The sequence below is a fragment of the Mobula hypostoma genome, chromosome 6 (genome assembly GCF_963921235.1).
Source record: "Mobula hypostoma chromosome 6, sMobHyp1.1, whole genome shotgun sequence".
NCBI lineage: Eukaryota > Metazoa > Chordata > Chondrichthyes > Myliobatiformes > Myliobatidae > Mobula > Mobula hypostoma.
This window is the reverse complement of record NC_086102.1, coordinates 190449266-190475638: the sequence shown is the minus strand read 5'-3', so window position 1 is coordinate 190475638 and position 26373 is coordinate 190449266. Positions and strand designations below refer to the sequence as shown.

General features: G+C 41.7%; 1 protein-coding gene across 12 annotated transcripts in view; it reads left to right on the top strand.

Annotated features, from left to right (window-relative positions):
• Positions 1–26373, top strand: part of nckap5l (NCK-associated protein 5-like) — an 890431-nt gene that overhangs the window by 747519 nt on the left and 116539 nt on the right. For all 12 annotated transcript variants that reach the window (XM_063052487.1, XM_063052484.1, XM_063052488.1 and 9 more), the window contains 2 exons: positions 4001–4144; positions 21480–21567. In XM_063052487.1, coding sequence (XP_062908557.1) covers positions 4001–4144; positions 21480–21567 — 232 coding nt within the window. The remainder of the gene's footprint in view (positions 1–4000; positions 4145–21479; positions 21568–26373) is intronic.

Below are 26373 nucleotides of genomic sequence, written 5' to 3'. Positions count from 1 at the left end.
AGCAAGGGACAAAATTGATCTTTTGGAAGATCAGAGTTGGAATCTATGCCTGGAGCTGGAGGAGATCCTAAGTGAATTTTTTGCGTTTTTTATTTACTCAGCGGGTGAAGACAGAGTCTATAGAAGTGAGGCAATGCAGGAGTGAGGTTAGTGGACCCAATACAGATCACAGAGGAGGAGGTGTTTGCTGTCTTTAGGCAAATTAGAGTGGATAAATCCACAGGGCATGACATTATGTTCTCTTGGAACCTGTGGGAGGCTTGTGCAGAAATTGCAGAGACTCTAGCAGAGATATTTAAATCATCCCTAGCCATGGGTTAGGTGTTGGAGGATTGCTAATGTTATTGTACTGTTTAAGAAAGGCTGTGAACATAAACTGGGAAATTATAGGCTAGTGAGTCTGACATCAGAAGTGGGAAAGTTATTGGAAAGTATTCTAAGGGATCATATATTTAAGTATTTGGATAGACAGGGACTGATTAGGGATAGTCAGTATAGCTTTGTGCGTGGCAGGTCATGTCTAATCAATCTTAGAGAGGCTTTCAAGGAAGTTACCAGGAAAGTTGATGGAGGCAAGGCAGTTGATGTTGCTTAGAAAGGCTTTTGACAAGGTCCAAAATGTGGTCCCTAAGCCCATTAAACATAGGAGAAGAATTAGGTCATTCAGCCCATCGAGTCGGCTCCACAATTCTATCAGACCTGATCACAGATCCCACTCAACCCTATACACCTGCCTTCTCGCCAGATCCTTTGATGCCTGACCGATCAGAAAACTATCAACTTCCACCTTGAATGTAAGACCATAAGACATAGGAGCAGAATTAGGCCATCTGGCCCATCGAGTCTGCTCCACCATTCAATCATGGCTCATCTTTTTTTTTTATCTCCTCCTCAACATGATTTCCAGCCTTCTCCCTGTATACTCACGGACCTGGCCTCCACCACAGACTGTGGCAGAGCATTGCACAGATTTGCTACTCTCTAGCTAAAAAAAATGCCTCCTTACCTCTGCTCTACAGGGTCGCCCCTCAATTTTGAGGCTGTGCTCTCTGGTTCTGGATACCTCCATCATAGGAAACATCCTCTCCATATCCACACTATCTAGTTCTTTCAACATTCAGTTTCAATGAACTCCCCGGCATTCCTCTAAATTCCGGTGAGTACATGCCCAAAGCTGCCAAATGCTTCTCATATTTTAACCCCTTCAGTCCTGGAATCATCCTCATTAACCCTCTCTGGACACTCTCTAATGACAACACATCCTTTCTGAGATATGGGTCCCAAAACTGTTGACAATACTCAGCAGGTCTGGCCCAACTAGTGTCTTATAAAGCCTGAGCATTATCTCCTTGCTTTTATATTCTATTCCTCTTGAAATAAATGCCAGCATTGCATTTGCCTTCTTTACCAGAGACTCAGTCTGTGGATTAACCTTCTGGGAGTCTTGCACGAGGACCCCTAAGTTCCTCTGCACCTCTGATGCGTGAACCTTCTCCACATTTAGATTATAGTCTGCACTATTGTTCCTTTTACCAAAATGGACAAGCATGTGCAATCGCTTGGCATTCAAGATGAGGTAGTAAACTGCTTTAGACATCGGCTTCATGGAAGAAGCCAGAGAACGGGTATAGATAGTTGCCTATCTGATTGGAGGCCAATGACTAGTGGTGTGCCACAGGGATCAGTGCTGGGTCCATTGTCTGTCATCTATATCAATGATCTGGATGATAATGTGGTAAACTAGATCAGCAAATTTGCAGATGACACCAAGATTGAGGGCCTAGTTTACAGCTAGGAACACGATCAAAGTTTGCTGTGGGATTTGGTCCAGCTGGTGAAGTGGGTGAGGAAATGGCATATGGAATTTATTGCAGACAAGTGTAAAGTATTGTACTTTGGTAGGACAACCAGGTTAGGTCTTACACAGTGAGCAGTAGGGCACTGAGGAGTCCAGTGGAATAGAGGGATTTGGGAATACGGATCCATAATACATTGAAAGTGGGCTGACAGGTAGATAGGGTCATAACAAAAATCAATGTATTGAGCACAAGACTTGGGATGTTATGTTGAAGCTATTTAAGTCATTGATGAGGTCTAATTTGAAGTATCGTATCCAGTTTTGGTCATCTGCCTACAAGAAAGATGCAAGTAAGATTGAAAGATTGTAGAAAAAAATTATGAAGATTTTACTGGGACCTGAGGGCCTGAATTACAAAGAATGGAAGAATATATTAGGACTTAAAATCCCTGGAGAGTAAAAGAAGAATGTAGATAGGGTAAATACAGGTAGGCTTTTTCCACTGAGGTTGGGTGAAACTAGAACTAGAGGCCATAGGTTACTGGAGAAAGATGAAATATTTAAGGGGAACATGGAGGAACTCTTCACTCAGAGGTTGGAGAGCATGTGGAACAAGCTGCCAGCTCAAGTGTTGAATGTGTGGTTGATTTCAACATTTAAGAGAAACTTGGATAGGTACATGGATGGCCACGGTATGGAGGGCTGTTGGGATGCTGGTCCATGGGACTAAGCAGATTAATGGTTTGGCATGGACTAGATGAGCTTGAAGGGTCTGTTTCTGTGCTGTAGTGTTCTATGACTCCCTGAATCTTTAAGTATGATGTTATTCCAAAAAATGCCTTTGGCATAATGAACCTGGAATAAGATATGAATTTTCTTGGAGAAGATACTATCTGCCCAGTAAGACCACAGACCTGATCCCCTTTCTGGAAGGTGTAGTAATATGTTTAACTGTGGTACCCAGCTATAACTATGTCAGAAATGTCTTTAATCTCCTAACAACTTCTTAAATGTAGAAATAGAATACCTAAGATCCAGAAAAGTGCTGAAATAAATAAAATGGAAGTGTGTCAAATGCATCAAAGGAAGTTTTAACCTTTCCAGCATCTTCCAGATTTTATTCTATGTCAAAAGAATGTTGTTTTGTTTACACCCACATTATTAATATGGCAGTTGTAGAGGTCCAGATGCTGAAACTTTCTCACGGGTGAAATAAATACATTTTATAAATATATCGGGCAGGAAGCACAAGGAACTTTCACACAGCTTTGTATAATTTTAGTTGCAATTTAACAGATATGAACATGAATTATTATTCTTGGCAGTTACAAATAATCGGGTAGGTCAGCCATGAGTCATAGTTGATGTTGCTGAGTAGCTTTGTTCACTCTATTCCAGTTATTTAGTCTCAGATATGCCCACCATTAAACATCCATTTTTATGTGAATCCTATCCTAACCTACCAAATTCTCTCCACATTCCCAACAGTTGCTTCTTCTTCACCCTCTACCCCTCCTCCCCATTACCATCATCCACAGATTCTACCACTTTTCTACATACCAGGAGCAGTTTGCAATGGCAAACTGAGCTGCTAATGTACATTGTGTGATGTAGTTGGAGGCCAGGATATCCCTAGAAAATCCACGCAGCCAGAACACTTCTCCTTTGTTTTGTTTCTTGCACCATTCTGTGTAAACTCCAAAGAACGTGGTGTGTGAAAACCCCAGGAGATCAGCCGTTTCTGGCATACTTAAGCCACCCCAACTGGCACCAACAATCATTCAACAGCCAAAGTCACTTAGATCACATTTCTTTCCCATTCTGGAGTTTGGTCTGAACAACCACTGAACCTCTTGCCCATGTCTGCATGCTTTTATGCATCGAGTTGCTGCTACATGGTTGGCTGATTAGATATTAACGAGTAGATGTACAGGTGTACGGATAGGATAATGTGTAATTCATTCACAAACTACTGAAGATTACAAACCCTAATTTTCCATCAGTATTTCAAGAGGCAAGAACTTATTTCTTTTGTTGCACTTCATTTTGCCAAATAATACTGTATATCCAAAATGGATATACTGTATGTTTCAAAATCTTTCAAGGCATTTATGCACTGTTTCTTTAATAGCTGTGCAACATTATCTTTAGAATGCATTTCTTTGTTCTTATAACATTTTTGTCTGATTCGTTTAATTGTAGAAAGATTTGAAAATGGATTCTGAGTGTGTAGTTAATACAATTCCACATGAAAATTACGTTGAACTGTGGCATTTGAGTGAGTCATCTCCTGGGAATCTCTCTGACTGGCAAAGTTTAAAATATCAGAACCAAGCAAATGAACAGGTAAACTGCAACTACATTATCACCTTCTCATTCAAGGCAACTTTATTGCTACAAAGATGTGACTTTGCATGCTTTTCACTTTTTAACAATGCACAACTCTTCACTAACAAACTATGACAGAAATTAGATTAGATTATGAGGACACTCTGTCCTCGTTTATTGTCATTTAGAAATGCATGCATACATTAAGAAATGATGCAATATTCCTCCACAGTGATATCACAGAAAAACAGGACAAACCAAAGACTTAACACTGATAGAACCACATAATTACAACATATAGTTACAGCAGTGCAAAGCAATACCATAATTTGATAAAGAGCAGACCATGGGCACGGTAAAAAAAAAGTCTTAAAGTCCCGATCAACTCCTGAGTCCCCAATAGCCGGCAGCAACAGGGAGAAACTCTGTCAATAGTTTGGAAAATATCTCATGTAGTGCATATTAATGTGAAAAAGTGCAGCTTAATGTGAAAAAGACTAAGGAGCTGGTGGTAGACCTGAGAAGAGCTAAGGTACCGGTGACCCCTGTTTCAATCCAGGGGGTCAGTGTGGATATGGTGGAGGATTACAGATACCTGGGGATCCGAATTGACAATAAACTGGACTGGTCAAAGAACACTGAGGCTGTCTACAAGAAGGGTCAGAGCCGTCTCTATTTCCTGAGGAGACTGAGGTCCTTTAACAGCTGCCGGACGATGCTGAGGATGTTCTACAAGTCTGTGGTGCCCAGTGCTATCATGTTTGCTGTTGTGTGCTGGGGCAGCAGGCTGAGGGTAGCAGACACCAACAGAATCAACAATCTCATTCGTAAGGCCAGTGATGTTGTGGGGATGGAACTGGACTCTCTGACGGTGGTGTCTGAAAAGAGGATGCTGTCCAAGTTGCATGCCATCTTGGTCAATGTCTCCCATCCACTACATAATGTACTGGGTGGGCACGGGAGTACATTCAGCCAGAGACACATTCCTCCGAGATGCAGCACAGAGCGTCATAGGAAGTCATTCCTGCCTGTGGCCGTCAAACTTTACAACTCCTCCCTTGGAGGGTCAGACACCCCGAGCCGATAGGCTGGTCCTGGACTTATTTCATAATTTACTGGCATAATTTACATACTACTATTTAACTATTTATGGTTCTATTACTATTTATTATTTATGGTGCAACTGTAACAAAAACCAATTTCCCCCGGGATCAATAAGGTACGACTATGACTATTAATAATATGGCCTAGTAGTTAAGGCGTCGGTCTAGTGATCTGAAGGTCGCTAGTTTGAGCCTTAGCTGAGGCAGTGTGTTGTGTCCTTGAGCAAGGCACTTCACAACACATTGCTCTGCGACGACACCAGTGCCAAGCTGTATCAGCCTTCGTGTCCTTCCCTTGGACAACATCGGTGGCGTGGAGAGGGGAGACTTGCAGCATGGACAACTGCCGGTCTTCCATACAACCTTGCCCAGGCTTGCGCCCTGGAAACCTTCCAACCTTCTCACGAGACCAACGGATGCCTATAAAAAAGTGAATATCTGTTTCTTCACTTGCTGAGTTGAGGAAAAACATTTAAGTGAATTTAAATCACACTGGTAAAATTGTTAATACCTTTTCTGGAAAAGAGATGTTGGGCCAAGACCTTTCATCAGGACTGGAGAGAAAAAGATGAGTCAGAGTAAGAAGGTGTGGGGAGGGGACAAAGAACCACAAGGTGATGGGTGAAACCAGTGGGGGGGGGATGTGGGTGTGGGAACATGCTTGGAAATTGATAGGTGAAAGAGATACAGGGTGGGAGAAGGAGGAATGTGATAGGAGAGTACAGAAGGCCTTGGAAGAAAGAAAAGGGGGAGAATCTCCAGAGGGAGGTGATAGGCAGGTAAGGAGATAAGGTGAGAGAGGGAAAAGGGGATGGGAAATGGTGACAGGGTGGGGGACATTACCAGAAGTTCTCAAGATCAACGTTCATGCCATCAGGTTGGAGACTACCCAGACGGAATATAAGGTGGTGTTCTTTCAACCCAAGTGTGCCCTTATCGCGACAGTAGAGGAGGCCATGGACTGACATGTCAGAATGGGAATGAGAAGTGGAATTAAAATGGGTGGCCACTGGGAGATCCCACTTTTACTGGTGGACAGAGCGTAGGTGCTCAGTGAAGCCATTTCTCAATCTGCGTCAAGTTTCACCAATATACAGGAGGCCACACCAGGAGGACCAAATACAGTAGATGACCCCAACAGACTCACAGGTGAAGTGTCACCTCACCTGGAAGGACAGTTTGGGGGCCCTGAATGATGCTACACCTGCCCCTACACCTCCTCCCATTCAGGGCCCCGAATGGTCCTTCCAGGTGAGGTGACACTTCACCTGAGAATCTGTTGGGGTCCAGTGATGCTGGTGTGACCTCCTGTTTATTGATGAGACCCAACATAGGTTGGGAATGCACTTCGCCAAGCACCACCCTCTGCCCACCATAGAAGTGGGATCTCCCAGTGGCCACCCATTTTAATTCCACTTCCCATTCCCATTCTGACACGCCAGTCCAAGGCATCCTCTACTGTCACGATGAAGCCACACCTTATAGTCCATCTGGGTAGCCTCCAAACTGAGTGCATGAACATCAATCTCTCGAACTTCTGGTAATGCCCCCATTCCCCATTTCCCGTTCCCTCTCTCACCTTATCTCCTTACCTGCCCTTCAACTCTCTCTGGTGCTCCCCCCACCCCTGCCTTTTCTTCCTTCCATGGTCTTTTGTCCTCTCCTATCAGATTCCCCCCTCTCCAGTCCTGTATCTCTTTCACCATTCAATTCGCAGCTCTTTACTTCACCCCTCCCCCTCAGTTTCACCTATCGCCTTGTGTTTCACCCTCTCCTCCCCCCACACTCTTTCTTCTCATCTTTTTTCTCTAGTCTTGATGAAGGATCTCAGCCCAAAACATCGACGGTTTACACTTTTTCACAGATGCTGCCCGACCTGCTGAGTTCCTGCAGCATTTCTGTGTGTTGTTTGGATTTCCAGCATCTGCAGATTTTCTCTTGTTTGTATTGCTTTTTCTTCCTGTTTGTGAGGATTCCTTGAAGACCTACTTTTAGATGATTCATTCAATACGATGGGCTCATGACATTCACCAGCAATCCCTTCATCAATCATCACACAAACATGATCTTATCTTCACTAATGGTTGGTATCTCATACTGGCCCCTCAAGATCACGTTCTGTAACACAATCTTCATTTGCAAAGCAGAGTTCGTATTATAGTAAATTACATTCTTTGACCCTTACTGATTCCTGGGAGTCCCTGTGTCCATGTTCACATTTAAGACCTTCTGTGTTCTGAGTTATAATTATCATTTTGGTACTCATCACTAATTATTTTTAAACAATTGTACAGAACTAATTTTTTTTTATTTTCATAGAAACATTGAAAACCTACAGCACAATACAGGCCCTTCGGCCACAAAGCTGTGCCGAATATGTACTTACCTTAGAAGTTACCTAGGGTTACCCATAGCCCACTATATTTCTGAGCTCCGTGTACCTTTCCAGGAGTCTCTTAAAAGACCTTATCGTATCCGCCTCCACCACTGTCGCCAGCACCCCATTCCATGTACTCACCACATGGAAAAAAATACTTACCCTAAGCTAAATCCAAATGATTTAGTTTCCTGTGTGTTGTTTTGTGACTGTATATCGTGAGTTAGGCTGCCCTTCAGCTATTTCATGATATCTATACAGGACAAGAATATTGAGAATGAATGATATTGACCACGCAAATTCAATCATAAGACCATAAGATATAGGAACAGAATTTGGCCATTTGGCCTATCAAGTCTGCTTCATCAGTTCATCCTATCTGATCTATTTTTTCTCTCAGACCCAATGTCTTGCCTTCTTCCCATATCCCTTCATGCACTGATTAATCAAGAAATCTATCAACCTCTGCCTTAAATATATCCGTTGACTTGGCTTCCACAGCTGCCTGTGGCAGCTGATTCCTCGGGTTCACCATTTTTTGGCTAAAGGAATTCCTCCTCATCTCCATTCTAAATGGATGTCCCTCTATTCCGAGTCTGTGTCCTAGGCTTTCCCACCATAGGACACATCCTCTCCATATCCTCTCTATCGAGGCCTTTCAACATTAAATAGGTCTCAGTGAGATCCCCCCTCATTCTTTTGAATTGCAATGAGTTCAGGCCCAGAGCCATCAAATGCTCCTTATATGACATTCATTTCAATTCCAGAATCATTTTCATGAGCCTCCTCTGAACCCTTTCCGTGGTCAGCACATCTTTTCTTAGATAAACAGCCCAACACTGCTCACAATACTCCAAGTGAGGCCTCACCACTGTTTTAGAAAGCCTCAACATTACATCCTTGCTTTTATATTCTAGTCCTCTTGAAATGAATGCTAATATTGCAGTTGCCTTCCTCACCATTGACTCAACCTGAAAATTAAGCTTTAGGGATAGATTTGTGATATCACTTCTGAGAGTGCAACATTTCTGATACATCATTATTAAGTACATTTTGTTGGATCCTGACTTGTAGTTTTAATAATCCTCCTTTACTCTTTAACGCTACCGCAAGTTATAGTAACGGTATTTTCCCCATATCTTCAGGCAGCTGTAATTTAGTTAGCGCATCAGATTACTGTATCTCTATTGTTTATTCTTCAGCATACACAGGGGCGCACAATCTCTATGAAAAATCAAGCAACTGTACTATATTACTACTTTATATATGAGGAATATCAGATTATTTCTTCAAGGTATTTTCCTACAGCTATTTATAAATGTGACGGTTACATTAATGAACTATTAGACATCGATGTGATTAAGTATTCACTTTCTAGATAAGTGTTCATGACTGAGTCTTGTAGGAGTATTAAGGTTAATTTTTAACCAAGTACTAACAATGGTGTATATTTTTAAGGTTACATGTTACAAAACCCTGCATTTTTACAATTTGTAAGAAGCCAGTAAATTAAGGGCATAAGGTGAATTGGTGAGTTTGGATATGAAAGATGGTGTTGAAAGATATTACTCAGTTTTGGAATCATAGTAAACAACAGCACAGAAACAGGCCCTTGGGCCCATCGATTCTGTGCTGAATTATCGAAACTGCCCATTTCCATCATGGACCATAGCCCTCCATATCCCTCCCATCCATATTTCGGCCCAATTCAATGGAAAAGTTCTCTGAGTTCTTAAGTTTTTGTGAGCTTAGTGATAAATAGACATAAGGCTTATCAATCATTGTGTTTTAAACATTATCCAGAAAGTTCCTGATTTATTTCCACTTTAATATCTAATTATTTCTTAAAAGAATCCAAAATCTTTTAACAACACTGCTTTTCTAAGAATTCAGTCCTCTACCTTGATTTTCCCATGTCCAATGGATTTAATTACATTTAACTTCTTTATAAAAACAAATTTGGGTTGAAGTAGTATAATTATCTAAATAATTTTTCCCATTTCCTTCTATGCTTCTGTGTAAAATCATCTCTTACGAATCTCCTTTCTGACCAGAACGCCAAGTTTCTCCAGCTCATCTTTAGAACGCAGACCACAGACATAAAGATTGAGTCTTGTGTCTCTTCCCCGTAGAACCTCCTGTGTTTCTTTTGTGAATCGAAGCTCATATATAGATACAGCACTTGAAGGTCTGACTAGAACACTGTGCAGAATTCTGCTGACTTTTAGTACATTACTTCAGCTATATTTTTCAAAAATCTGGAACTTTTGATTGTTATTCGCTCAACATCTTGAATGATGAGTCTGAGAATTTTAGGGGATTATCCAGAAATATTTCAATACATACAATGGAATTTTGTGTCCTAGCTCTGACTCTTTCCTATATGTATTGTTTTGCAGTTGTCTGTATTAGATTTCATATATAGTCACACGACATTTAAATAGATTTTGACGAATTTATTGAATATTGTTTGATTTCTGCAAAATCAAAAAATGGATTTTTATTACAAATTGCTAATCAAAATTGCTCTTAATTGAAAATTAGTTTCCAGAGTTTTGAAGTGATGCGATCCATGGCGTGATGATAAATTATGCTTCGCAGTAGTAGTGAGTGGTTAAGGACAATCTTATTCATGTGGCATATAACCATTAGACGAACGCAACGGCAAAACACTTTTGAAGATTTCTGCAAAATCTTCAGGGAATGCATTTTATTTTTCTTGCTTGCCTTTTGAGTTAAAGGATAGTCTGTGAAATGAAGAAATGCAAAAAAAAACCTGTGGTGAATTTAATTCTAAGTAATTGCTTAGGAATATTTTGAATCATTCAATAAATACTACTAGAACTATATCATAACATAAATTCAAAGTTCAACAGAAATTATCATCGAAGTACGTAAGCTTTATACAACCTTGAGATTCATCTCCTTACAGGCAGCCAGAAAAAAAAGAAACCCAATAGAACCCATTTATAAAAAACTGAAAACTTTCTACATAATTCTCTTGTTTCCAGTATCTTATGATCTCATCCATATATTTTTAGAACACTTTGTTCGTATAGTAGTTCAACATGTAGCCTTATTTTTTTAAATCAACTGATAAATTTTATCATTGGTATATATTTTCAAAAATGCTTTGAAGCCCAATATTCTGTCGCAATTCATTAGAATAACTGTACAGAGATGCATGAGCCTATCTGATACTGACCTTGTATTGTCATCGGAAGGAGACTGAATTGGAAGTCGGGAAATGTGCAACATGCAGGAAATTTAATCCTTCTGATCTGGAACTTTGATAGTAAAGTATAGAGCCTTATCACATTTACTTAATTCAACTGTGGTTCATTTAATACCAAGTTGACAGACTGAAGTATGGCTTCTGCAAGGAGCACGTAAGAAATGTGATTTTTGTTTTCTCCTTTTAAACAATAGTGGGGAAAAATGTTCAATGCTTTTTGTTTTAAACTTTATCTGTAGGAAATCCATAAAAGGTTCTCTGCTATATAATTTGGGTGCATTTGATTGCTTTTAACTGACAATTATGATGCAAAAACTACTGAGACGGATTTGAATTATGTAAATTCAAACAGTTAAGAATATCTTATAATTAATTCTGACCTGTGTCAGGTTGTCTCCTTCATCTTGAAAAATCCATTTTGCCTCACTCTGTTTTAGTGTTTCACTCTGCAAAATGAGCTTTGTGTATCAATTAATCATGAGAGAATGGCACTTTGCTGTTTGAAAGGCATCCATTTTACTCAGCTTTTTATATGTTCTGCTGCAATAACAATATAACAGAACTGCAACATTTTCAGAGTAATAACTGATTCTCTCCAAAAATTTGGAAAAAAATTAAGAAATTGATTTTTATTAAAAATTGATAATCAAAATTGTTGTTACTTGAAAATTAGTTTCCTGAGTTTTGAAGTGATGTGATCCATGGCATGATGATAAATTATGCTTCACAGTAGAAGTGAGTGGTTAAGGACAATCTTATTCATGTGTCATATAACCGTTAGACGAAGGCAGTGCAAACCACTTCTGAAGAAAAATTTGCCAAGAACAATCATGGTCATGAGACCATGATCGCCTACATCATACAACGCGGCACATAATGATTATGATGTAACCATTAGTCTTTAATAGTATAAAATTATAAGTGTATTCTACAAGATTTTAAATTCATTACTAAAATGCAGATTACTGTCCATTTATTCAGGACAGAGATGAGGAGAAACTGTTTTTCCCAGAGAGTGGTGAATCTATGGAATTCTCTGCCCAGGGAAGCAGTTGAGGCTTCTTCAGTAAATATATTTAAGAAACAGTTTGACAGATTTTTACATTGTAAGGGAATTAAGGGATATGGGGAAAAGGCAGGTAGATGGAGCTGAGTTTACAGACAGATCAGCCATGATCTTATTGAATGGCGGGGCAGGCTCGATGGGCCAGATGACCTACTCCTGCTCCTATTTCTTACGTTCTTGTATTAGGCTTTCCCATTCATCTCTTTTATCTGCGTTTTATGTGTGCCTTACGATTGTCTAGGAACAGACACTTTGACCAGAATCTCCTAATTGAGAGCGTAACATGACGTTATCCTTGTTCACAAAACAACTGAGCAGATATTACTGGAAATGTCTGCTTCTTGGCTACCTCAAAATAGTAGGAAACAGAGCAACATACGAAGATTTTATTCTAACCTGCTAAGTGTAGATAAAAACAAATTAAATAATGTCCCTGGACTCCTCTCGTCCCATGATGAGACCGCCCTCAGGGTGGAGGAGAAACACCTCATATTCTGTCTGGTACCCCATTCTTGTTACCACATGTCAGTCCATCTTGTACCATGATGAGGCCATCCTTATATTCCATCTGGGAAGCCTCCAGCCTAAAGGCATGAATATCATTTCTTTCCTTCCAGTAAAAATATTCTTCCTTCCCCCTTGCCTCTTCTTCTATTCATCATTCTGGCCTCTCACCTGCCTATCTCCTCTCCTGGGTCCCCTAACTTCTCCGCTTTTTCCTACAGTCCACTCTCCTCTCCTATCAGATTCCTTCATCTCCAGCCCTTTATCTTTCCCACCTACCTGGCTTCACCTTTCTCCCTCTAGCCAGTCACCTTCCCCTCCCCACCCCCACCTTTTTACTCTGGCTTCTTCCCCCTTTCTGCTCCCTGAAGAACAGTCTCAGCCTGAAATGTTGACCATTCATTCATTTCCAAAGGTGCTACCTGGCCTGCTGAGTTCCTCCAGCATTTTGTGTATTTTGCTCTGGATTTCCAGCAGCAGCACAATCTCTTGTATTTAAGAAATAATGTCTGTAAGTTTAGACTGGCTGCAAGGAACCAAATTGTACAGCCTCAGTATAATGGTGCCCCAAGTTTGAGAGAATAAGCTAGAATCCTTACTTACTGAGATGCAAATATTGGACTTACACACATAAACGATATTGACTTAAGTGCACCACCAGGCCCGAGGATTGGTCTTGTGATAACAGACGGGTATAGGGTGACTTCAGATTGCAATATGACTATGTGATGTGCGCTCTGATAGTTCCATCTGTTATTACTGGAATTACACTACAGTGGGTAATCAATATGGACAGGTCTCAGTGGCAGCAGCAAAGCCTGTGAACTGTGAATCAGTAACCCTGCATTATGTGATTCATTGATATCTCTGTGAAAATCTTCCAATAAAGGGCCTGAGAGATCCTGGAGTGCATTTTATATCCTTACCCAAGAGTTGTGACCATATATCCAAGTATTCTTATATTACTCGGAAAATATAGCTATGGGTGGAATGGTTTCCGTGATATCATGTATGTATATTTGTATGGAATTTTCTCATGCATATAAAATTTAAATGTCTATTTCAATCTTAAGATTCAATGTAACGGTAAAGACCACTTGAGCTAACTTATGCTAATTGTGGCCAGCAGATTACCAGAGAACTGGCGGCTCTATCTGTTTTAGATTATGAGAACACTCAGTCCTCGTTTATTGTCATTTAGAAATGCATGCATGCATTAAGAAATGATACAATGTTCCTCCAGAGTGATATCACAGAAAAACAGAGCAAACCAAAGACTAACACTGACAGAACCACATAATTATAACATGTAGTTACAGCAGTGCAAAGCAATACCATAATTTGAAAAAGAACAGACCGTGGGCATGGTAAAAAAAAATGTCTCAAAGTCCCGATCGACTCCCGAGTCCCCGATAGCAGGCAGCAAAAGGGAGAAACTCCCTGCCATAAACCTCCAGTCACCGACAACTGTCGATGCATTGGAAGCACCCGACCACAGCCAACACAGAGTCTGCCTGCCCGAAAACTTCGAACCTCCGACCAGCCCCTCAGATACAGCCTCCCGAGGGCAATCCTCCGCCGAGAGCCTTCGATTTCATCCCGGCCGCTGAAACAAGCAAAGCCGAGGATTCGGGGCCTTCTGCTCCGGAGATTCCGGTTACCACACAGTAGCAGTGGCAGTGAAGCAGGCATTTCAGAAGTTTCTCCAGATGTTCCTCCGTACTCTCACGTCCATCTCCATCAAATCAGGATTGTGCACGGTCCCCTACTTGACAAATAACAGACATCATCACCAGAGTGGCCGCGCGCGCTGCGTCGCGCCGCCATCTTCTCCTCCTCCTCCTTTATATATGTGCCCTACTCTGTACAAAGCAGTGTGGAAGTATAGAACATAATTCAAATTAAGTTTATTATCTGAGTACGTATATGTCACCATATACAACCCTGAGATACATTTTCTGCAGGTATACTCAATAAATCTATGATATAATAATAGTCATAATAAAATCAATGAAAGACCGCACCAGCTTTGGGGTTCAAGCAGTGTGCCAAAGACAAAAATAAATAAATAAACAATAAATATCAAGAACATGAAGTGAAGATTCTTTGAAAGTGATTCCATTAGTTGTGAGGACAGTTCAGTGATGGGGCAAGTGAAGTTATTCCCTCTGGTTCAAGAGTCTGATGGTTGAGGATTAACAACTGTTCCTGAACCTGGTGCCGGTGAGTCTTGAGACTCTTGTGCCTACTTCCTGATGGCAGTAGTGAGAAGAGTGTTTCGGGTGGATGCTGTTTTCCTGCAACAATGCTCTATGTAGATGGGCTCAAAGGTAGATACCATCACAACTGACCCGTTTCACTCTAGGCTGGTCCCTGTCATGACTTTCAATACTTTAATGAATTTCAGCTAATGTTTCATTGTTATCTATTTCCTTATTAATTTTAAGAACTGTTGACAAAATATTAAAGAACAGATGCGCTCAGAAGACCATTAAGGTGGTCCATGGCCTGACCCTCACATTCTTCATCCTGGTGTGAACAGCTTTCTGAGCAGCTCCTCGAACTTGCTGGGGTCCGGCCAGGACTGAGCTGTCTCGAGTATGAGTTTGGTGACTGATTCATTGCAAACCTCTGCTTTTAGAATATGAATACCAAAGACGCCTGCAGGATGTCTATAAACAATGTAGTGTTAGCGAACATTGACAAAAACCTAGGACTTCCCTTTGATGGCAGCAAAAAGCTAAAGTGGACTTGAAAGAGTCAAAGATTACAGCTTATACTCTTGCCTTCACAACTGTAATGGCAAGTGTTAAGTGGACTGTGAGAAGAACTGTGTAAAGTTTGCTGAAGAACTCCACAATAATAGCCTAAGTTGTATTCCCAAATGCCCATGACTCAAGGACATCCCACAGTCACATCTTTTGCAGCTTCCAAATGAGTCTAATTGCTCCTCAGTGAAACAAGTGAACCATTCCACACAGATCCCAGTCCTGCTGAGGTACAACCTAATCATCCAGAATATGCCCCAACAGTCTGAAGCTCTGCCTCTTGTATCACAGAGGGTAGATCGCTATGGGAGGAATGTTGGACAGGTAGTAGATAATGAGAGCCAGACACACCCAGCCCTGAGACACCAGACATCAGACAAGATTATTTGTTTTTCAAACAATTGGTTTATTGATCATCACCGAATGTCTCTCTGGTGCATCCTGCTCCCGCCCCCCTCCCTTCCCAATTTCCCAACCGTGATTCCCTCTCCCTGCCCCCCTTCCCACTCTCAATCCACAATAGAGACCTATAACAGAATTACGTTTATCATTACTCACATATGTCATGAAATTTGCTTTTTTTGCAGAAGAGCAGCAGTACAACACAATACATAAAATTACTACAAAATTCTTAGGTACACATAAAGCAACACACACAAAATGCTGGTGGAACTCAGCAAGTCAGTCAGCATCTACGGAAATGAATAGATAATCGAGGTTTCAGGCTGAGTCCCTTCTTTGGGACTGAGAAACAAGAGGGAAGATGCCAGAATTAGAAGGTGGAGGGAGGGGAAATAGGCTAGCTGGAGGGTGATAGGTGAAGCCAGGTGGGAAAGGTCAAGGGCTAGAGAGGGAGAACTGCATATGTGCCTGAGATTTTTACACGGTACTGTGGCAAAATTTACTTGAAAATTGGTGGATAAAGACTGGGAATGTGAACCTATGTCCTCTGATCTGATCTGAAGCACTGTAAATTGATTCTATCACCATTAAAACAATTGGACTACACACTAGAATACCACAGTACAGTACAGGCCCTTCGGCACTCGATTAGACTCAGTTGTGTTGCAATTGGTTTTATGTTGCAGCTCGGGAGTTCCATTGTGCCGAAATGTGAACGAATGGCATTATTTCTCTATTTTGATTCAAAATTGACCTTTGAGTAAATCATCTCATTTGTTTTCTGTTACTCTCAGTTTCTGAATACCTTTGCAATAGCTTGAGTTTGTTGACAGTTGGACTCCTTGACCCTCTTTTAATTTACCAAATTGAAAATATGTAAATTGAAGCCTTTCAGTGGATGTTTTTCTCCATTCATATACTTTGCACTGAATTTGATCCACCATGCATCTGCCCAAATTCTAATGACATACAAAGAGCCCAGCAGCTTGCCCCATTCTCCATCTTAGTCACGAGCTATCATCGGCACATTTAGCAGTACCTTTTAAGATTCCCTGCTCTAGATTATTTATTGATGTGTCAAACAAAGAAAATCTCAAAAACTACCTTGGTTGTCTTTCATCAGTAATATTTTTGCAGGATGATTTAATGCAGCTTTGTACTTCATTCTTCAGCCAGTTATATGCCTATTGAAAAATATTACCATTAATGATGTTCGGTTTGGACCTGTCCCGGGATAGCTGTGCATGATCCCATATCCCTGTGCCCCTAAATGCACATCTGATGCAATGTTCCAGGAGCATGTTTTCAAAATTAAACTATTATCAACTGGACAGCAGAGCCGTATTAACACATCGAAATAAGCATGCTTAGACCTCCATTGTCACTTGTCCATTGCAACATACAGATGACAATATAACTCAAGTTCTAATACCCAACAAGAGAAATCTGCAGATGCTGGAAATCCAAGCCATACACACAAAATGCTGGAGGAACTCAGCAGGACAGGCAGCATCTACAGAAAAGGGTAAACACCTGATGTTTCAGGCCATGACGGGTCTTAGACTGAAACGTTGATTGTTTACTCTGTTCCATCAATGCTACCTATCCTGCTGAGTTCCTCCAGCATTTTGCATGTGGTGCTTCAAGTTCTAATAGTTGCGTAGAATATCATTTCATGGGCAGTCTGAGACTGGGACATTTAATTAAACATCTGCATTCCTACAGGAGGCAACATGAAACTTCCAGAGCCAATGTTTGTTGATGCTTATCGTTCCATACCATCTGATCCGTAATAACCATGGCCATTTCATGGGTGAAGTAGCAGTTCTGAACTAAACCTGGATCAATGAAGAATGCTTAACAGTTGTGGCAGGGTTTGTCGGCTATCAGTTCCTACAAAGTGAAATTAAGTGACATAGGTGACAGCGAGGCTTCACTTTCAGAAGAGCTAAGCTTACTTTGACCATCAAAACCTGGAGCAGCTATCACAACTCCCACAGCCTCTGATAATCCTGTGATTTAATGTGGATAAATGTGAAGTTATCCACTTTGGTGGCAAAAATAGGAAAACAGATTATTATCTGAATGGTGGCCGATTAGGAAAAGGGGAGGTGCAACGAGACCTGGGTGTCATTATACACCAGTCATTGAAAGTGGGCATGCAGGTACAGCAGGCGGTGAAAAAGGCGAACGGTATGCTGGCATTTATAGCGAGAGGATTCGAGTACAGGAGCAGGGAGGTACTACTGCAGTTGTACAAGGCCTTGGTGAGACCACACCTGGAGTATTGTGTGCAGTTTTGGTCCCCTAATCTGAGGAAAGACATCCTTGCCATAGAGGGAGTACAAAGAAGGTTCACCAGATTGATTCCTGGGATGGCAGGTCTTTCATATGAAGAAAGACTGGATGAACTGGGCTTGTACTCGTTGGAATTTAGAAGATTGAGGGGGGATCTGATTGAAACGTATAAGATCCTAAAGGGATTGGACAGGCTAGATGCGGGAAGATTGTTCCCGATGTTGGGGAGGTCTAGAACGAGGGGTCACAGTTTGAGGATAGAGGGGAAGCCTTTTAGGACCGAGGTTAGGAAAAACTTCTTCACACAGAGAGTGGTGAATCTGTGGAATTCTCTGCCACAGCAAACTGTTGAGGCCAGTTCATTAGCTATGTTTAAAAGGAAGTTAGATATGGCCCTTGTGGCTACAGGGGTCAGGGGGTATGGAGGGAAGGCTGGGTTCTGAGTTGGATGATCAGCCATGATCATAATAAATGGCGGTGCAGGCTCGAAGGGCCGAATGGCCTACTCCTGCACCTATTTTCTATGTTTCTATGTTTCTATGTTTTCTATGATTTCAAACTCTGAGGCTGATGTAAAATCATCCTTCAGGATGGTGAACCCGTGGAAAACAGCCAACACAGATGGGGTACCTGCCTAAGTACTAACGACCTATACTGATCAACTGGCTGGAGTTTCCACTGAGATCTTTAACCTCTCACTTTGTCAGTTTGAGGTACCCGTCTGCTTCAAGCAGACTACAGTTATACCAGGTCCTGACAAAAACATGGTAACCTGCCTCACTGATTATCATCCAGTAGCGTTTACATCCACAGAGATAAAGTGTTTTGAAAGGTTGGCGATGAAACATATCAACTCCTGCTGCAGAAGCAATTTAGATCCACTCCAATTTGCCTACCAGCACAACAGGCACAGCAGATGCCATATCACTGGCTCTTCATTCAACTCTGGTACATATGGATGCATGCATCAGGATGTTCTTATTTGACTACAGCTCAGCACTTATGCCCTCAAAACTAACCAATAAGTTTCAAGACATTGGCTTCAATACCTCCTTGTGCAATTGGACACTTGATTTCCTCAGTTTCAGACCCCAGTCATTTCAGATTGGCAACAACATCTCCACAATCACCATCAGCACAGATGCACCACAGGCTGAGTGCTTAGCCCCTGTCCTACTCGCTTCACACCTACAACTGTGAGGTTAAACACAACTCCAATGCCATATTCAAGTTTAGTGACGGCACCATATTGTAGGAGGAATCAAGGGTGGTGATGAATCAGCATATAGGAGGGAGATTGAAAATCTGGCTGAGTGGTGCCACAAAAACAACCTCTCACTCATTGTCAGCAAGACCAAGCGGCGGATTATTGACGTCAGGAATAGGAAACCGGAGGTCCATGAACCAGTCCTCATTAGGGAATCAGAGGTGGAGAGGGTCAGAAACTTTGCATTCCTTCACGGTATCATTTCAGAGGACCTGTCCTGGGCCCAGCACATATGTACAATTATGAAGAAAGCACGGCAGTGCTTCTGCTTCCTTGGGAATTTGCGAAGATTTGGCATGACATTTAAAACTTTGACAAACTTCTGTAGATGTGTAGTGGAGAGTATATTGTGTGTCTGCATCACAGCCATGTATGCAAACATCAATATCCTCGAATGGAAAATCCTACCAAAAGAAGTGGATGGGGCCCAGTCCATCACGGGTAAAGCCCTCCTCACCTTTATGCACATCTACATGGAGCGTTGCTGCAGCAAAGTAGCATCCATCATCAGGGATCCCCACCACCATGTTCTCTCCTCATTGATGCCATCAGGAAGAAGGTACAGGAGCCTCAGGACTGACATCACCAGGTTCAGGAACAGTTATTACCCTCAACGATCAGGCTCTTGAATAAAAGGGGATAATTAGGGTGGTGTGGTGTTGCAACAACAACCTGACACTCACTGTCAGTGAGATGAAAGAGCTGATTGTGGACTTCAGGAAGGACAAAGGAACACATACCAGTCCTCATCGAGGGATCAGAAGTGGAGAGAGTGAGCAGTTTCAAGTTCCTGGGTGTCAAGATCTCTGAGGATCTAACCTGGTCCCAACATATTGATGTAGTTATAAAGAAGGCAAGACAGCGACTATACTTCATTAGGAGTTTGAAGAGATTTTGTATGTCAACAAATACACTCAAAAACTTCGCTAGGTGTACCGCAGAGAGCATTCTGACAGGCTGCATCACTGTCTGGTATGGAGGGGCTACTGCACAGGACCAAAAGAAGCTGCAGAAGGTTGTAAATTTAGTTGGCTCCATCTTGGGCACTAGCCTACAAAGTACCCAGGACATCTTCAGGGAGCAGTGTCTCAGAAAGGCAGCGTCCATTATTAAGGACCTCCAACACCCTTTTCTCACTTGTGCCATCAGGTAGGAGATACAGAAGCCCGAAGGCACACACTCAGCGATTCAGGAACAATTTCTTCCCCTCTGCCATCCGATTCTTAAATGAACATTGAATCCTTGAACGCTACCTCACTTTTTAATACATATTTCCATTTTTTGCATGATTTTTAATCTATTCAATATACGCATGCTGTAATTGATTTACTTATCTATTTATATATTTTTTTTCTTCTATATTATGTATTGCATTGAACTGCTGCTGCTAAGTTAACAAATTTCACAACATATACTGGTGATAATAAATCCGATTCTCATTCTGAATTTCACTCAACTTCACTTTCCCAATGACCGAACAGTTCCCACAAACTTTGAACTCACTGTCAAGGACTCCGCATTTTATGTTCTTGATATTTATTATCTTTCTGTATTTGCACAGTTTGTGGTCTTCTACCCATTAGTTGTCCAGCCTGTTAGTGTGGTCCTTCATTGATTCTATTACGGTTTTTGGATTTATTGAGTTTGCTACAAAAAAATTAGTCTCTGGGTTGTATATGGTGACAAATATGTACTTTGATAATAAATTTACTTTAAACTTTGATGCGCAGATATTATCTTTTTACATTGGGGATTGGGGAAGTATCTGACAAATTCACAAAGCTATGTCTATGAAATGTACTTTGTAGTCTTATATAGGTACAGCTGTCTGTGTTTGGTAAATCTGCCTTTTACTCTAAACTGCACCACTAGAAGAACTGTCAGAAGAAAAATTAATTCATTTGAATGCTTCACTTGATTCAAAATATAAAATGGAATATTGGTATCTGTAGTTAATAGTGTGCTTTTCTCTTAATCTTCAACTGGGCTACGTGATTATGTTTTGCATTTTTTAATTTGCTATTATAGATAAAAGGCTGATTAAACTTTTTAGTGACATATTCCTGTTAATTGCCTGAGTCTCAGGTGTACTATTAGTGGAAACCTCAGAACAGAAATATAATTGATAAGATTAACAGTGAAGTAGAGCACTAGCTTTTGATGGATACAATTCTGATTGTGTTGAATTATATCATTTAAGAAAAATAAGTTGTTTTGGTATATTTTAAAATTAGTATAGTCACCTAAATATTTTATTTAGAAAAGTAGTTTAGTGATCAGTTCATTGATTTTGTTTTTATTAATATGTTTTATTACCTTTGTAATTTCTGCAGATACTAAGGGGCAAAGTGGAAAAAAATACAAGCTTGGAAAGCACGAAGGGAGCCATCGCTGACTCAACATGTCACGATCAAATCATAGGTATGGGAAATGTATCAGCTACACGATGCATCCCTTTTGCTTAAAACTTCAAAAAATGTACAAAAGAATCATCATCCTCAAAATATATTTAGTCAGTTTAGAAACTATTGTAACACATTATAGAAGGCTGTTTCAGGATATATTCATAGAACATGCTCAATGCTAAAATAATCATCCCTCCAGGGTATCCTTTAAAATCTCATTTGATTTTTTTATTGCCCCGCTTAGTACACTGGCTATGAGTAAGATTACTCTTTCTGAAATCTGATACGTTGAAAAGTATCAAACTGTTCTCTTTTAAAATTTTCATGCTTTCCGTGCTTTAGGATCTCATTCCAATTTGACAAAGCTCACAAGCGCCCCTACTCCAAATCATGATTCACCCTCCCAAGGTCTCGCATGTGACTGCAGCTATTCATTACATTACGTATGTATATGGAACCGTCACCTTCATCTTTCTTTCAAATAGCTGCAGGCATATACAGGTTGCTATCTTCCAATAAAAAAAATGTATGCTACAAAGTAGCATGACAAAATAATATGCTCTGTATATTCTACAAGGGTCACAAAGTTCCATTGTGAAACAGCACAAGGAGTTTCTTTTAGCTCTACCAGCAGAAGAAAGTTGACAAGGAACTGTACAGAAAACCAATTATTAAACTATTTGAAGCAAAAACCTATTATGCTGTAAAAATTGGAGCAGATAGCATTCAATCTCTAGATGTGAATTGTATGCAAAATTGATTTTATACTCATTTGATATACTTGTACCATTTTCAGTGGATGTCCCGCCTATCATGGCATTAGAGCATTACTGGAGATAAACTATTGACCAACATCTCAATAGGTTTCAATATCTTTTATAAACTCATCGACTCCTGTGGCTGCCTAAGCTGTACCTCTTCTTACCGTCTCCTGTAAAAATGCCATTCCTTCTTCTCAGTTCCTTCACCTCCAGGATGAGGCTTATCTTTCCAGGACATCCAAGATGTCCTCCTCCTTCAAAGAATGGGATTTCTCTTCATCCACTATTGATGCTGCCCTCACCCTCATCTGCTCCATTTCCTGGATGTCAGTTCGCAGTTTTTTTCACTCGTGCAGCCGCTGCAAAAGCAACGACTTTCATGACATATGCCAGTGATATTATACCCTGATTCTAATTCTAACTGCATCATAAACTTCTTCCTCTCTTGAGACCTTCCCAGCTCTGCTCTGAATGCTGGTGAAACTCTAGTTGACACATCTTGTATTACATGTCACAACTTCACTCTGGCTTGATCACCGGGATTCGGGCTGGCACATTAATTTCCTTGGATCCACTTGGAGAAAATGTACATCCAGCACATCATAAACATTAGGAATTCCAAAGCAACAAAGTGTTGGAGAAACTCTGCAGCTCAAGCAGCATCAATGGAAAATAGTAAACAGTTAAGGTTTTGGGGCGATGAAGAGTCTTGGCCCAAAAGGTTGGCCCTACACTTTTCCATAGATGATGCCTGGCCTGCTGAGTTCTTCCAGAATTTTTTGCACATTTAGCTCATCCTTGTTCCCTTTTCTCATCTACTAACTGTTGTCTTACCACTGTGTCTTTCTGCTCCCTTGCTTTGTTCTATGGATCCACCAGTAGTCGTTCTTTAAAAACTTTCCCATGACTGTTATCATCTTCAAAGCGCTTCAAAACTTGGCCTGCTGTAGTAAGTGAATACAAGCTGAGAAACCTCGATTAGTGCTAATCCCGTCTCTCGCTCTTTGCACTTGAACTGTGTTGCTGGTGTAAAACTGAGCATTCTTCCTGCAGCGTTCAGTTGTAACTGTAAACTAGAACCTCATGTTAGTTCTGTGATACTGAGAGACCCTGGTGTTACTGCTGTGATACTGAGAGACCCTGGTGTTACTGCTGTGATACTGAGAGTCCCTGGTGTTACTGCTGTGATACTGAGAGACCCTGGTGTTACTGCTGTGATACTGAGAGTCCCTGGTGTTACTGCTGTGATACTGAGAGTCCCTGGTGTTACTGCTGTGATACTGAGAGTCCCTGGTGTTACTGCTGTGATACTGAGAGACCCTGGTGTTACTGCTGTGATACTGAGAGTCCCTGGTGTTACTGCTGTGATACTGAGAGACCCTGGTGTTACTGCTGTGATACTGAGAGTCCCTGGTGTTACTGCTGTGATACTGAGAGACCCTGGTGTTACTGCTGTGATACTGAGAGTCCCTGGTGTTACTGCTGTGATACTGAGAGACCCTGGTGTTACTGCTGTGATACTGAGAGACCCTGGTGTTACTGCTGTGATACTGAGAGTCCCTGGTGTTACTGCTGTGATACTGAGAGTCCCTGGTGTTACTGCTGTGATACTGAGAGACCCTGGTGTTACTGCTGTGATACTGAGAGTCCCTGGTGTTACTGCTGTGATACTGAGAGTCCCTGGTGTTACTGCTGTGATACTGAGAGACCCTGGTGTTACTGCTGTGATACTGAGAGTCCCTGGTGTTACTGCTGTGATACTGAGAGTCCCTGGTGTTACTGCTGTGATACTGAGAGACCCTGGTGTTACTGCTGTGATACTGAGAGACCCTGGTGTTACTGCTGTGATACTGAGAGTCCCTGGTGTTACTGCTGTGATACTGAGAGTCCCTGGTGTTACTGCTGTGATACTGAGAGACCCTGGTGTTACTGCTGTGATACTGAGAGTCCCTGGTGTTAGTGATCAGGCAGAACAAAGAAGTGCATAACCCAAGTCCTTGAGTAACATGTCCTGTAACACATGGGCGTTATCATCAAGAACAAGCAGTTCTCAGCAACCCACAGATGGACATATACACATACCCATGCACACAATACTGCTAGTCATTCCACCGATCAAACACGGGAGGGCAATGTCGATGGTGGATGGATGGGGGAGCAGCCCCCAACCCAGCATGGACACCCCGCTGCACCGCCTCTGGTGTCTCCTCTGCTGGACTGCTGCAACAGGCAAGCCTGCGGCTTGAGGCCAAGTCCATGCTACACTGAGGCAACGCTGCTTCCCCGCTGTCTATCCCATCAATAAACAAGGGAAACAGACTTGTCAATGTCCAACAGGGTCTCGTGATCACAAGAGGAATGTCCAAGACAATCACTCACCATTAGACAGCATGTTGCCTTTGCGTACTGACTCCATTTGCTTTTTGTAGCAGGTAGTGACATGGTCTGCACCATCCAGCTCGTCCTCAGGGAGCAGCTCGCTGCTGGGATTGATCTGCTGTACTTGAAGATCTTAATGTCCAGCATTGTCTTGTGATCATAAAAAAAATAGACATTTACAAAATGTCTTTGCCCATTGTTTCCAAACATATTGCCATTTACTGCAAATGCCCAGTTTAAGTTGATAGGTTGATGAATTGCCTCTGACAACCAAATCCAGCTCCTGTCTTGGTTACTAAGCCCATTGGAACCATTTCCACTGACAGAAGAAGGGGCAAAGGCAGGTTACTGGCACATAAAACCAGTCGCTTCAGGCAGATGGGGCTCATCAGCCGTGGTTGGCAGTTCATCTAGGAGAATTTGAGTGAACTTGGCCTTTTCTCCTTGGAGCGATGGAGGACGAGAGGTGACCTGATAGAGGTGTATAAGGTGATGAGAGGCATTGATCGTGTGGATAGTCAGAGGCTTTTTCCCAGGGCTGAAATGGCTAGCACGAGAGGGCACAGTTTTAAGGTGCTGGGGAGTAGGTACAGAGGAGATGTCAGGGGTAAGTTTTTTTACTCAGAGAGTGGTGAGTGCGTGGAATGGGCTGCCGGCAATGGTGGTGGAGGCGGATACGATAGGATCTTTTAAGAGAATTTTGGATAGGTACATGGAGCTTAGAAAAATAGAGGGCTATGGGTAAGCCTAGTAATTTCTAAGGTAGGGACATGTTCGGCACAACCTTGTGGGTACGAAGGGCCTGTATTGTGCTGTAGGTTTTCTGTTTCTCTGTTTCTATGTTTTGAGAAGGAAAACTCTGATCTCAAACCTCCATTGCCTTGCAGCTGTACCCACTCAGGGAGAAGGCTTCAGGAGTAAACCTGGAGGGAAATATATGGAGCTGAAGTCCCTAAGGCAGTCCTACTAGGACACAACATCCCATGGTTGATGCAACCAACAGAGGCCTTACTCACTCACTCACTCAGATTGATGAGACATTAAGCAAAAGAAAATTAGACGTCTGTGAGCAAATGATTTACAGTGCCGTATCACCAATAACCTCATGGCCCAGATTATCTCTGACTTTATTTCCTGGATAGGACATAAAGCTTACTTTAGAGAAGTATGGAGCTGCATCCTGCGAGAAGCACAGAGAACACCTGAAAATTCATTGCTGCCCAGCGGGACTATTGTGTGATAAACATTAGAAGTTGCTTGCCAGAGACCAGGGTTCCCAACTTGGGGTCCATAGACCCCCTGCTTATTGGTATTGATCCATGGCATGAAAATGTTGGATCAATTCTGCTCTGGACAGAATTGATCTGTCACTTACTTAGGCTCCACAGTTCAGTCACCAAATTATTAATCATGGCAAATAATTATACAAATACTAGGAAGAGAAGGTTTCTTTACCATCTTTATTCTCAATGATGGTGAAGCGGGATTGTACTGTTTGTAGTCATCTTCATCCAGAAGCAGAAAGAGAAGATGTCAGAAACTCTCTAGCATGTGAGCTCTGTTTCAACGTTTAACAGAAGTTTGGATGGGTATATGGAGGGCTATGGTCCCAGTGCAGGTCAATGGGAGAAGGCACTTTAACTGGTTTTGGCATGAACTAGATGGGCCAAAGGGCCTGTTTC